Source organism: Citrus clementina, unplaced genomic scaffold (genome assembly GCF_000493195.1).
Source record: "Citrus clementina cultivar Clemenules unplaced genomic scaffold, Citrus_clementina_v1.0 scaffold_3, whole genome shotgun sequence".
Taxonomy (NCBI): domain Eukaryota; kingdom Viridiplantae; phylum Streptophyta; class Magnoliopsida; order Sapindales; family Rutaceae; genus Citrus; species Citrus x clementina.
In genome coordinates, this window is record NW_006262339.1 from 9278122 (window position 1) to 9291692 (window position 13571).

General features: G+C 31.3%; 1 protein-coding gene across 1 annotated transcript; it reads right to left on the minus strand.

Annotated features, from left to right (window-relative positions):
* Positions 1-2656: 2656 nt before the first annotated feature.
* LOC18048877 (transcription factor CYCLOIDEA) lies at positions 2657-4696 on the minus strand. The gene is made up of 3 exons (XM_006440850.2): positions 4456-4696; positions 3059-4280; positions 2657-2902 (listed from the first exon to the last, which is right to left on the minus strand). The coding sequence occupies exons 2-3, from the start codon at positions 4124-4126 to the stop codon at positions 2864-2866; spliced, it is 1107 nt and encodes a 368-aa protein (XP_006440913.2). The 5' UTR covers positions 4127-4280; positions 4456-4696; the 3' UTR covers positions 2657-2863.
* Positions 4697-13571: the final 8875 nt, after the last annotated feature.

Here is a 13571-nt window from a genome sequence, read left to right on the forward strand (position 1 = left end):
TCGAATATTAACTAGTTGACATGATTTACATGTAGTGTCACCAAAGACAGCCAAATATCTTTTGGCCTTATTGCCCAATCTTCTTTAGAACTACATAGATTCCTTATCCTAAATTTTGTGAAACACATATACGCTTTAACACTGAGACAACAAAAACATGTCCAACGGACAAAAGGGCCACACGGTATTGCCCTTTTATTCTGTAGACATATATATAAGTTCATCAAAGAAGATAGATTGTACATTTATAAGGTTTTTGCCTTGGAGAACTAGGGCATCTTTATTTAAGGGAAGACTTGATGCGTATATTTGTGATGAAACAGAAAGGACTAATAAAAAGATAAAATGGAGACCTCAACAAAAAGTGAAACCAGGCCCTGCTATCATAACAATCACCTTTCAATTCCACATGCCAAGCACAACATGGAGGTGGTGGGGCTTATCTTTCGCATGATAATCTATTTGCCACAATGATTGGGGGATATAATTCAAGCGATATTCGACAACATGAGAGGTCAGTTTTTTCAGATAATATTTTATTCACAACATATTTTGCATCAAATATATTCATGTTCAGCTAATGTTATAGTGTAGCCACTATTTTTCCCACTAGTGACAAAACAGAAAATTTGGAGGTTCAATGTCTTCAATAACATAATATGCCTTCATGCACAAACCTTAATCTGAATGTTTCAATTATTCCTATTCTTGATGACATCTATTAGCTTAAACTCGGTTGATTTATACTCTTGTGTCAGCTATAATTTAATTACTTTGAAGGCAAAAACAGGTCTATAACCGTAATATAATCACATTAAAACTAGATGCTTAATTAAAAGCTAGAGAAATAAACGCTTATGAGTTAATTCTTCGGAGTATTTTATATCTGCAACATTCCTCTAAATTAGTCATGCCTCATGTTTGTGAGTTAATCTTAATAATCACAAAAAAGATCAAATAACTTCTTTTGGTCTAATTTTGAGCTTTAGGAGTTAAAATATATTTGATTTAGATAAATTCTCCTTTTTCATTGTTATTAGCAAACTAGTAAAGAGGATCAAGGTAGCTGCTAGACATCATTAGCCATGAAAATTATATGAATTGAGCAAGAGCTCATGTTTAATTATCAGAATAATTAGGTGCTTCTCCACTTGAATACAAATAAGTTTAGACGGGAAGATTAGAAGAGATTGAAAACCTTAATTTGAAGGAAGCTTTTGACACTCATGAGAGTGACTAGAATTACATTATACATTAACATCAATTTTTAATATAGGAAAGAAACGAGAAATAATCCACTATTTTTTTTTCAATTTCAGTATTCATTTGTTAAAAATGCCTAATTTTAAAAGATACACATCTTTACTATCAAAATACAAATGTCATGTAAAAGTAATGTTTCTTAAAATCACGCGATTGATAAAAATTCAATAATCAATGAAGATGTAAGTTGGAAATCTCAAAAGGATAAAAAATTTTCTCTTGTGATTGAACATATATGCTATAATTGCCATTGTAGCATCATTCTATACCAAACAAAGCACAATCCTCAACTAACTAAAGAAAATAAGATGTTAAAACTTTAATTTCATGATATTATCATAATTTGCAAGATATCCTCAATTCAATTCTGTGATTCAGTCCGGTTGGCCAGCTCTTAAGATTTCATTGCATAAATATAGATTATGAACTCACGTGGTTATTGAGGACATCAAATTAGTTCTTTCTACATGTGACTATTAAATTAATAGAGAAAAATCTATTAGCTAGCACCAGCAAGCGAAACCCTTACCCATTTCAAGCTACCGTATTGTATATAGTATATATGAATGGAAATTTTCAATTCAAAAGTGTTGATTTTATAGAAATAGGTCTCCATGATTCATACATTGACTTTTACCGTGAGGTAACTCTTTAGTATTTACACCAAGAACTGTCAGAACAAGTACCTACAGTTATAGTACTTGCTGTCTTGAATCATTGTAGGTAGCTGAATTCATAGTGGATCCTTTAACTTTACTCAATAAATGGAATATACTTTCAAAAAAAAAAAAAGCTAGACGTTAACATAACTTACATTTGTTCTGCAAAAAAAATAAAAATAAATAACAAATTGTATAAGACATTCATGTCTGTCTTAATGAATATACTTACAATTAAACTTGATATAATTTTGTGTGTTATATATTATTTCCAAGCAAAAGTAGGTGCAGCCTATGTTACTATAATTGGTTACCGTTTCAACAAATGCAATGTCCATTTATGTTAATCCACTGAATACACTTATCATTTTTCTCTCCTTCAAGAATGATTTTATCCAAGAAATAATTGAAGTTACGAAATGAATTTTTCTCCTCAGGAACCAGTGGACATAGAAAGAATGACCTCAGAATAGATATAGTGGGAAACCTGCGTTTGTTCAATCACTTCCTTAAAGTATAATCGTCACTTGAATGCATTAAGGAACATCAAAATTCCAGTCAAAATACAATGAAAATAAACCGAAGCAGTGGAGAAGAAATATTCCAAAGAGACAGATGGTTTCCATAAATAGATTGGAGGTGAGAATCCAATAATGGAAGTATGAAGAAAATTAAGTACAATACAGAACATACAATTCCATAATCTAGTAAAAGGAGAATCAAGAACACAAAACTAATTCATAAGGAAAGCTTTACACTCAAACATTTGCAATAACAAAGAAATTGTGCAATAAAAGTTCATTGTTTGCAATTTATATTACACAGAAAAGAAAAATAATACATAGCAGTCTTTGCATATTTACCTAGTTGACACATCAAAGAAGAAGCAAACTGCGAGCTTTAGCTTGATCATTTTGCTTATTGTAGGCTAGGCTTCCTTCTTATTGCTTGCCGAAGTATTGAAAGTCTGCAAATTGATGCTGCAAAGAAACAAACTAAAGATGGTCAGAACTTCAATTTAGTACTTCCATCTTTTAAATCGGTCACAGTTGATGGATACAGACATATACCTCAACACAGATGAAACTATATGATAATTATTATTATTATTATTTGGTTGAACTAAATTCAGTTACCTCTTGAGGAATTCCAATATTTTGTAGATAAGTGGAAACAGAAGATGGGCTCCATTTTCCCATAATCACCAAAGCATCATCGACAATTTCTTCTTGATTCCCTAAATTCACAGGCTGCTCCTGAGAGCTTGGTTCTTCAACCTGATCGGCCAGCACCTCCAAAGAATGGTTTTTGTCTTGAGTTTTGGTATCGCGAGCTCCAAAGGAACTCTTAGAACCTAATGAAATCAATTCATTTTTTTCTGGTTCATCAGCTTGGGGCTTTGATACATGATCAAATTCTCGACTCCACATCTTTTTACAAGTCCTCTCCCTTGCCCTTGCCCTTGCCTTCTCCCTCAAATCTTTAGCTAGAGGGCGAATAATCTTACGAGAGTGCTTGATCTTTTTCTCTTTAACTGAAATCTTTCGTCTAATGGCAGCTGAATTGTCAATTATAGCTTCAACTTCACACTCAGAAGTACCCTTTGCACCAACATCGCCACAGCAATTCACCTCCGGGAGACACCTTTCAATCAGCTTCTTTATCTCAGGTTTTGCTTGTATCATTAACCACTCTACAGTTTTACTAGCTTTATCATAGCCCAACATGTCTTGGAGGTCGAAAAACTTTCGAGCAACATCAAGGGATAATCTCATTCTCCGGTCTCTTGGTCCTTTCGCCGTGTTGATCTTGCTATGCCTGTCTTTCTTTGAAGAAGATCTCTTACTAATTGGCATCTGCCGATTGGAAATTACACCCTGGTTTCTAACACTGCAGTCTTTTGTTAACCCATTAGCTTCGCTATTGCTGGAATCCACCATGTTAACAAGAAGCTCAGGGAGAGTACTATCATCAGGATCAGGTGTTAAGGGTTGATGCTGAAGTAAAAGATCATAGTATTGTTGTTGAAGAAAAAAATTATGGTCCTCTAATTCTAGCTCATATGGGAAATGGAAGAATGATAAAGAAGGTTCGTCTTCTTTGGAAGTTTGGTTGCTTTCATTGAAAAAAGGCCTATGAAAAATTGACTGGTCGGTATAAGAGACTAGGTTATTGTTATTCCAATTGTTGTTTGAGGGAAGCATCTTTGCAATTGCACTGGGGGGCAACCCTAAGTAAGCACGTGAGCTGCCTGCAGCTGGCACACTAGGGATGATGAGCTTAAGAATGGAACATGCATGTACCAAATAGATCCATCATTCCCATCTTTATCAGTTCATTGTTCCCTTTTTGTTTTCCCTGAAAAACAAGAGAAAATATATCAACCCATTGTTTGTGAGAAAGAGAAGTCATAGAGGCCAGAGAGCTAGCTATATACACTGTTTGCGTAAGTACTTACATCCAATTGTGTGCTCGTGTTATGTGTGAATGTGTTATAAGAGAGATATAAGAGAGATTGAACATTTTAATTTACCTTTCAGGCCTAGGACTAAAGCATGAGAAAGACAGCACAGAAGAAGCACTGTGTATGCTGTGAATGGATCTCAATTGTGTGTGTTTGAAAGAGAGAGAGAGAGAGAGGCAGAGATGTGATTATAAAGATGGTGATGGGGAGGTAAATAAGCAACAGTGGGGAATTTATGAGAGACAAAGAGCCATCTTTTTCTTAATCTTTCTTTTCTATAGAGAAAAATAGTTGGCCCTCTCTTCTGTGCTTGGGCCATGAAAGCGAAAGAGAGAAAGCTAAACAGCGATATTATGGGAAGTGAGTGGATAGGAAACACTCCAATCTTGCCACTTCACGTGGTAGCAGGTGCGAGATAGCCAGAAAGAAGGTCAATCAACAAAGAATTTTATTAAGTTGCATGGAGTCCATTTTCAAATGTTCCATGGAGTTAGACTAGAGTACTTCGTTCCACATACAAGTATGACAGGGATATATCACATAACAGCTGAAAGTAACTCTTGGATTGAAAATGTAAGCTTTAAGTGAACCTTAAATCATGAGCTAGCTTTTTAAGCATGAATTAGACACTTATATATCTTAAATAAGTTTAGTGTGCTATACTGATAGAGTTTATTAGAATGCCATAAACAAATATGGTGCAATATAGAGATGAAGCTTAATGGAGCTGAAGTGTATTCCGCAAACTTGTGAAATGTTAATCGAAATATGTAAAAAAAAAACTATAACAACAAAATATAGTATGATATATTCTATTGAGAAAAATATTCTCCGTTAGTTGGGAATAGTTTTTGGATTAAAAATAATTTAAGATAACTCTTGAGTTAACTTTTGAATATGAGTTAAGTTTCTGAACTTCTCTATAAAATCAAATTCAGACTCATATATATGATTAGACTCACACTAATTTTTCACATAATATGGACTAGTAAAAAGACCGGTTTTCATGTGACAAAAGATGTTAAAGCAAATATCTTACATCGATTGAGAATATTATAACTTTTAATTCATGAAGTAGTTTTTATTCATGAATAAGGCTCATTCGCTTCTATAGTATGGATTGAGTTTAATGGAGCTGAAGCACCATAGTTTTGCCCTCAAAAGAGAGGAGAGAGTGGGTTAGGGCTTTGTTGTTTGTCAGAGTCTTTTGTGACATCTAATGGGGAGATTCATTCATGGAACCACAACAACATAATGTGCCATTTACATCTACACGTGGCTATCTTAACCATAAAAAAATTATATAACTAATGCTTCTTTGACTGAGTGACTTTGGCTATATGTGTCGCTTTCGCCAAAAAGAGAAAACATCATCTCTTTCTTTCTCAATCTATCATATCTAATGTATAAGCTAGTTGAGAATGTTGTTGGGTTCCTCCTCGCGTGCTTATCGGTTTAGCTTTTTGGCTCAGATTCTCTCCTTCTTAAAACAGAAATTAAAGGGTTATAATAACTTATGTAATTAGCAATTGGTATATATCTACAAGCCCCAACTCCAAACGGCAAATAGTCCTATCCACTATTGATTATAATTGAAAGCTTAACGCCTTTACGAATCACTATTTTTTGTGAATGTGTATTGATGTCTCTTTCCATTTATACATGCCGTCCTTTCCACTTATCTGAAAATCATTTCCTTCCTTTTTCTTTCTAGCTAGCTAGCTGATGAGCCAGAGCCAGAGCATGACCTCTTTAGACTGGCTTTATTAGCTAGCTAGGATGAGGACCACATGATCATAAGGAGAGTATTGGGTTTGTTCTAAGGTTGCTTTCACTGAAGAGATAACTATGACACAAAAAAGAATTGATGAAGTGCGTGATAATGAGAGCAAGCATGCATCAAAAACCCTAAAAGTCATCTATTACTAGTTCAAGTGCTTTCATTTCATCACTCAGTTGCTTCCTTTGTCTCTGCCAAAAGCTCCATTTAATTTTTTTGTTGGAATCATAAGATTATTCAACGTATTTATCCATAATTCTCTACTATACATCTCCGGTATGCGTCGTCACCTTTTCCCAGATTCATTTGGATTGAGTACTTTAGGGGATGAACCATTTTCCATATAAAGTTTCAAGTTAAATGATTTTAAGGACAATAATTTCACTCACCAGCTAATTCTGGTATCCTCTTGGATTCTTTCCTGAATTTTCTTGTTCAATTTTATGTTTTTGTCTAAACTTATAAATTGTGAGGGGAAAAGTTAATACACGTTACATTTTATCCTTATTCTATTGAAAATATCTTATGGGTGTTATTTTTTCCTCTATAGATTCTTGGTTTTGCCATTTACCCCTACAACTTTCATAATATTGTGCTACCTGCTAATCTTAGCCACAATACAAATATTCAAAAAAGAAAAAAAACTTGACATCAAGGTCAAAATGAAATTATACGGGATAAGGGGGAAAAAAAGAAACTAAAAACAGTTGAGGAAACGTATTTATATCCATTTGAATTAGGTTGCATGCTACAATTTTCATGATAATTTGTTACACATTCTTGATGTCAAAACTTTCAGGAAAAAATTCAATCTCCTTATACCTTATGACTAAATTCTGGTCAATATACATTGTGTAATTCCATGCCCTGTAGCTTAAGGTTACATTTACACCCATCTTTAATTAGTTGAAAGAAGCAAATAATGAGCAACAAAGAAGATGGAAAATAGTTGGTGGCCAATGTCAATTAAGCTGAGACAAGGGAAAGAAAAATTGCCGACCGAGAAATGCCTTTTCCACTTCACGCTTGTTGCGACAAGACCTTTTAGAATAGGTTGTGCACATACCGGATACCATATAACATGGGTTCACTTTCAAAGTTGAAACTTTTGTCATTGTTTTTTCCATTATTGATGTGGTTTTAATAGAACTAAAATGCTCAATCAACATGGTCCATGTTGAGATAATGCATGTCTCTTACTTTGTCCAAGTGAGATCATATTAATTGCTAGGTCTAATATTGATCACACTATATATATATACTTTCTGTTTTGATTTGGTTAGATTGTCCATAAAGTTTTTTACATCACATTGTACCCATTTTCCTGTCGATGCAATTATAGAAGGGCCCATGGTTTAATGCTTTGCTACAGATAGCTAAAACCAATTAATGACCAAGAATAGGTGTCTTTAGAAAGCATACATACGAATGTCAAAGAAGTTATGCCTCCTTGATTGAAAGTTGTGGAAAGTTATCTACTTTGATGGAAAATTAGAACTACGTATGTATGTATAAAATATTCTACTTATACAAATCCATGATCATATTAAAATTAGAGAAAAGTAAAAAAAAAACACAAATTCTAATACAATATATTAAAAAAAATTAATAGTTGTAATATTTTTTTAATTAATATCCAATAACTTGTACAATCCGGTATACATATAAACGGATGATGACATAAAAAGATAGTGACTTAAAGTATGGCAGACAAATATTGTAAAGTTTAGTAAAGAAATAAAAGAAAGATATTACAATGCAAACTACAGCTAAGGATTTTGACTTTTAATTGATATCCCGGATTCTTTAAATCCCCTTGATAATGCCATATAAGCATCTCCGGCAATTTGATTGATTGTTTGCCTTGAATATCTTGATTTTTATTGCTATGGCAATTGATACTCTCCATATCATAAAATTTATCTTATAATGTACTAAAGTCTGCATTTTTTTAATCTTTTATTCTTGATTTTAATATAGTCAGGAATCCCTAATTAGAAACCTTTTAATTCATATATATGTGCATACATACATATATACATCTACTCGTCTAATACGCGCGCCCTCATTTTTTTTATTTTATGCAAACATACTTTTAAGCCACACGGTTTAATAGAGTCAACTTTTATTGATATTAAACTGCACGACTTTATAGTATATTGAAAGTTAACTATATTAAGTCGCATGAATTAACAGTCTGTTCACATAAAAATAATAATAATAAGAACACTTTATATAAAATTTTGATTAAAAAATATTGAGCAATATTTAACCATAAGTTTTAGGTTTTGCAAAATATCTTTGAACTTTTTTGCTATGCATTTATTCAATGATCTTTATAACCTTTCTAATTTCAAATTTTGTTTGGGAGATCGGTCAATAGAAAAGCTTTTCCGAACTAAAGTTTGTATTAGTAGATGAAAATCTTAAATCATGAGTTCACCTGACAATGTCATCATGTGTCCATCTAATCATATAAAAGCATGCAACTATGCGGTCGGTGGTCGGTATCCCCAAAGGGCCATGGTTAGAGTTCCCGTTAGAGACTCAATTCCATCCCTTGTACATAATTACAAGGATAACTTTAGTCTTGATTAGGAAAAATTTATGTTTGGTAAATTTACGTATGTTATAATTGTATAGAGGGAGGGAGATTGTCATTTTTTCCTTACTAATATTAATATATACTACAACACTTATTCTCTTCATATTTTTATAATATTCAATAATCTCCTATCACTAAAAATTAAAAAAAAATGAATAAATGAGTCATTTATTTAATTTTTAATATTAGAAATATAAAATATATATTTATTATAAAAGATGTTAAAATTTAAGAGTTACGAGAAAAATATCTTATTATTAATTTTTTATTCATACTAAAACTTAAATTTCTTAATTCTACGATTTAATTTTTTTTATCTTAATTACAATTTATATACTTATAATATATATGAATAAAAATATAATTAAAAATACAAATAATAGTGTGTTATTGACTATTATAATACAGCAACGGAGTAAGTCCATTGCCTAAACTACGTAATCATTTGTCATTTACTTCCACAGTTAAACCAATTTCTCATGCTTTTCCATATTCAACTTATGGCGGCATCTTATACCGTGGACTAAGACAAGTCCTTAGATGCGAACAAAATCATCATATGATATGGCCATTTCTTCCAATTGACTATTGTATATTTTTTATTATTGAACTTTTTTAGTTGCAAATTCTTTCCTTTCCAATAAGATTCATTGTTTAAATAATATTAATAATAATAACAATAGAAAAAAAAATCTTAAGAGGATTTTAATTAACAATAGATACAACCTTAAAATTAATTAACTCAAAAACTATATATAAAAAAGGATATTAATTAGATTATGCCTCAATATATAACTAGACTTTGGTGCCTAATTTTTACTCTTGAACCAAAACCCTCAAGTCTCTCAAGATAATATTTACAAATTCTTATTAATCTTCAGATTTAACTTTTCTGTTGCCTAAGTGCTGTTGCACACAGAATTGTACTGGCTGTCTTTCACAAGATCGATGTGCTGGTACAAAAATGCCAAGAATAATTGAATTCCAAGTTGTTTGCAACTTACCCATTATGATTTTGTGGCTTAAATTATGTTTCGTTGTATGTGGTACAAGACATGATATGTGAAAGCTGATGTTTTAGAAATTATGACCCTTTGGATCAGATTCCATCAATGCCACTATCCCATCATTCTTAATAATTGAATAAACTTTTTGTTGTGGGTTAGCCTACATGTTAATTTCTGATTATACCAAATTTTTTTTATTGTATTTCATAAGTTTTTCGTTACATATATATTTCAAATTATTATTTTTTTTTTGTTACATACCTTAAATTTAAGAAATTTTTAGAAATCTAACCCACAATTTAACTAACACATGCATGTAAGAAAAAAGTTGGCACAATATATAATTTTGGAGCCCAATTAAACCGATTCACAGTAATATTGCACTATTGATAGATATTCTTTGTTGTTAGAGATATGTGAAAGGTACTCACTCATGTGCAGGTATTACACTCCATGTATGCAAAAACTTTTAGTAATAATAATAATAATAACAAAAAATTACGATAAACATATAGGATGGTTTTTAGTTGGTTGATAATGGAAAATCAAATTTGTTTAATGTATGAAAGGGTTGAAATTTTAAGTGACCTACACTGCCAAATACTGAACAAGTCAAACTTGCATTCATGCCTTTTTCTTAAGCTCTACAGATTCACGAAATCATTTTTTTGTGCTAAGTTTATACTTTTCTCACACATCATCTACATATTATAAAACTATTTGAATATTGGAAGCATTCTATTATTTTTATCGATCTGGTCATTAACATCTTTTTCAAATAACTGTATCAGAAAAGCAACAATTAATTAACAATTGAGTGATTCGTTACTGAAAAGGTTCAAGCACTACCAAATAGCCAGGGACAAATAGTTATACGGATCAATCAAAATGATTTCACTAATCGTATGCACACAGTAGACTATTGATTGACTGATCAGAAGGAATAATTAATCATATCATAAATTATTTTAGGGAGTTGACAAATTATGTACGTTGGTAATGGGTATCGGTACAGTAGATTGCCATTACCAAAATCTGCGTCCGTAAATAAATTTAAGTTACAAAAACCCACCTATTGCGGGCTTTAACAACTATCAAATACATTCAAACCTGTTGAGGGTTTTGCCCATACCTTGTAGCAACAGCAATAGCATCAGATTTATTTCAAATTAACGAGTTTACCTGTAACTTGTAGCGGCGCCTGCACCATCATATTTATTTCAAATCATAACACCACATCTAGAATCGTAATACTACATCTAAAAAATTAGATTTGTCTAAACATTCCCATAAAAATATACTTTTACTATTGCATACAAATATACAATTAACTCTCCACTAAAAGTTATGCTTAGGCTTTGGATTAGATTAGTAACCAAGTTTAGGTAGGTTTTTAGCTGAAACCGGCAAATCTAAGACAAACCAATTTTAAGTAATATGGCTATCTTTTTTATTGATAACTACACAAGTGTCTTTAAAAAAATATATGCATATGTACTGTAAAGAGAACGATGTCAATTACGCTAGTGATAGCAGTTATATATTTTTATAATTAAGAAGATTACGTTAGGTCCTAAGCAATAAATGGATGTCAATAACTTAATTTATGTACTTTTATAATTAAATATTTTTAATATAATTTTAATAATTCAAATTATAAAAAATAATTCAAATAAAATTGCAGGTCTAGAATTTTTTTTTTTAATACCAAACCCTCCAGCATCTTGCAACAGATTTAAATTTATAATACCAAATCCGTAGGCAACCAGCAAAATTACCCATAACAAGTGATTTTTGATCTTGGAAAAATCTGTGGTTTTGCATATACCATTATTATCCCTAATACTAATGAAGATTGAACTTAGGGAAATGTTATCTCATAATTGTTGTATATTTATTACAATCACAAGTTTATCATTATATTTATCGCTTGTGCCTTTTTCAACATGCATAATGTAAAATTTTATATAAATATTATAACAGATAATAGTTTTAAGGTATATACTGACCATTATAAATTGATAGTTAGACAGAGTTCAAAACACGAAAGATTGATCAACTTATTAAAATATAACGTTAAACAAAGCATTCTTACATATACTGGGAAGGTCAATAATTCATTTGAATGCATTTAGAGAATTTAGTTGATAAACTTTAGTGAGTGTGTGTGTGTATAGTACTGATTAGATTCGAGCATAAAATTCCAGTTGGATTTACGGTATCATAAATTAGCTTACAACGTTGTAAGAGTCAGTTTATAATGTATTTAAATTTACCACAAACTTTAATCTGAAACTTTAATTCTAGATTGGAAAATTTTCTTACATATACATTTATGTATATGTAAGAAAATAATATTTCTCTAATGAAAACATCTTCACTTTAATTCTAAATTGAAAAATAATATTTCTCTAATGAGAACATCCTCACTTTAATAAGGTGAGAATACCACTAAAATACAAAAATGCATATTCTAATATATTAAAAATTGTGTTTTTTATGTCCGGTTACTAGTAATCTTTACTTTATTAAAATAAGGATATATATGTATACATTTAAATTTAATATTTTTCAAGGAAGCCCTATTTCATTATAATAAATTTTTAAAATTGTAAAATAAATTAAAAACAAATATTTATAACATTAGAAAACATAAAATTGGCTTTTTAAGTCCGAATAAAAATGTTCGGTCTAGTACTGAGCTTTCAAGGCCAAACCCGAATGTTAAAAAAAAAAAAAAAAAACTCGAGCCAAAATCCGGACATTATCATACACGAGATTGAATTTTTACCATCCCTAGCAATGATAGGAGCTAGGGGAATTCAAGTCGTGCGCTACATGGCCAAAACAGAAGTGAACAAAACTTACAAATAATGGTGATGGCTTTTGGACTTGATTGTACTAGCACTGCAATTGATCGAGACTTGATGAAGTTGAAGGTACACATACCTATACCTATATGTATATCTCTCTCTGTGTGTTTGTCTCTGTCATTAATTAAATTGACAGCTGTTTATTAACAGAAGTTTGGAATTGACAAATGAAAGGATAAATAAAGCTCAATGAAGAAAAGGAACAAGCAGTTGACATGGACACACCCACTGTAATTTTAATACAACAAATTGGTGTACCAAAAATTTCCAGTGATAAGATTAGCAAGACTATTCAAGTCTAAACAACGTGTCAGAATTCACTCTACAGTATTTGAATTTCACCTCTTATTCCCTCCAATTTTCATAATATCTCATTATTTTCTCGATCATTTTTCTGATACCATCCTCGTCTGTCTTGGGTCAAGGTGAATATCGATGGCCTTAACTTCAAAAGCAATCTCCAACCCGCTTCCCGTGGCACTGTGTTTTGGGGATGAATTAAGATTATTTCCTGATCTGATCTTTATCTAAGTAAATTCTGTTAATATGATTGGTGGTTAATAAATTAAAAAAAAAAATATTCAAATCTTAATCATCTACTAATACTAAAACACACGAGGCATAAGATCGATAAAAGATCAAGAGTATCCTCTTATGATCTTTTGGGGATTTAACGGTGAATTTCGATGCAAAAATTTATACAATTATTTGTGCAATAGGATTTTACTCACTCCAAATGATGGACATCATTTGGGACTCTATTTGAGAATTCTTGGAATTTTCTCAAATATTGTAAATCTTTAGCGATCATTTGGGACCGTATTTAATTTTATTAAGTAGAATAGACTTCTCCAACAGTTACAAAGTAGATTTTCATCGTTTGTTAAACTTCACATTTTTATATTTTATTACGTGCAGCC

Bases quoted from the DNA above. Each gene is read 5' to 3' on its own strand.
- LOC18048877 (XM_006440850.2), bottom strand. From the start codon at position 4,126: ATGCTTCCCTCAAACAACAATTGGAATAACAATAACCTAGTCTCTTAT. The intron at 2,903-3,058 runs GTAACTGAATTT...GTTTCTTTGCAG, and splicing joins ATATTGGAATTCCTCAAGAG to CATCAATTTGCAGACTTTCA.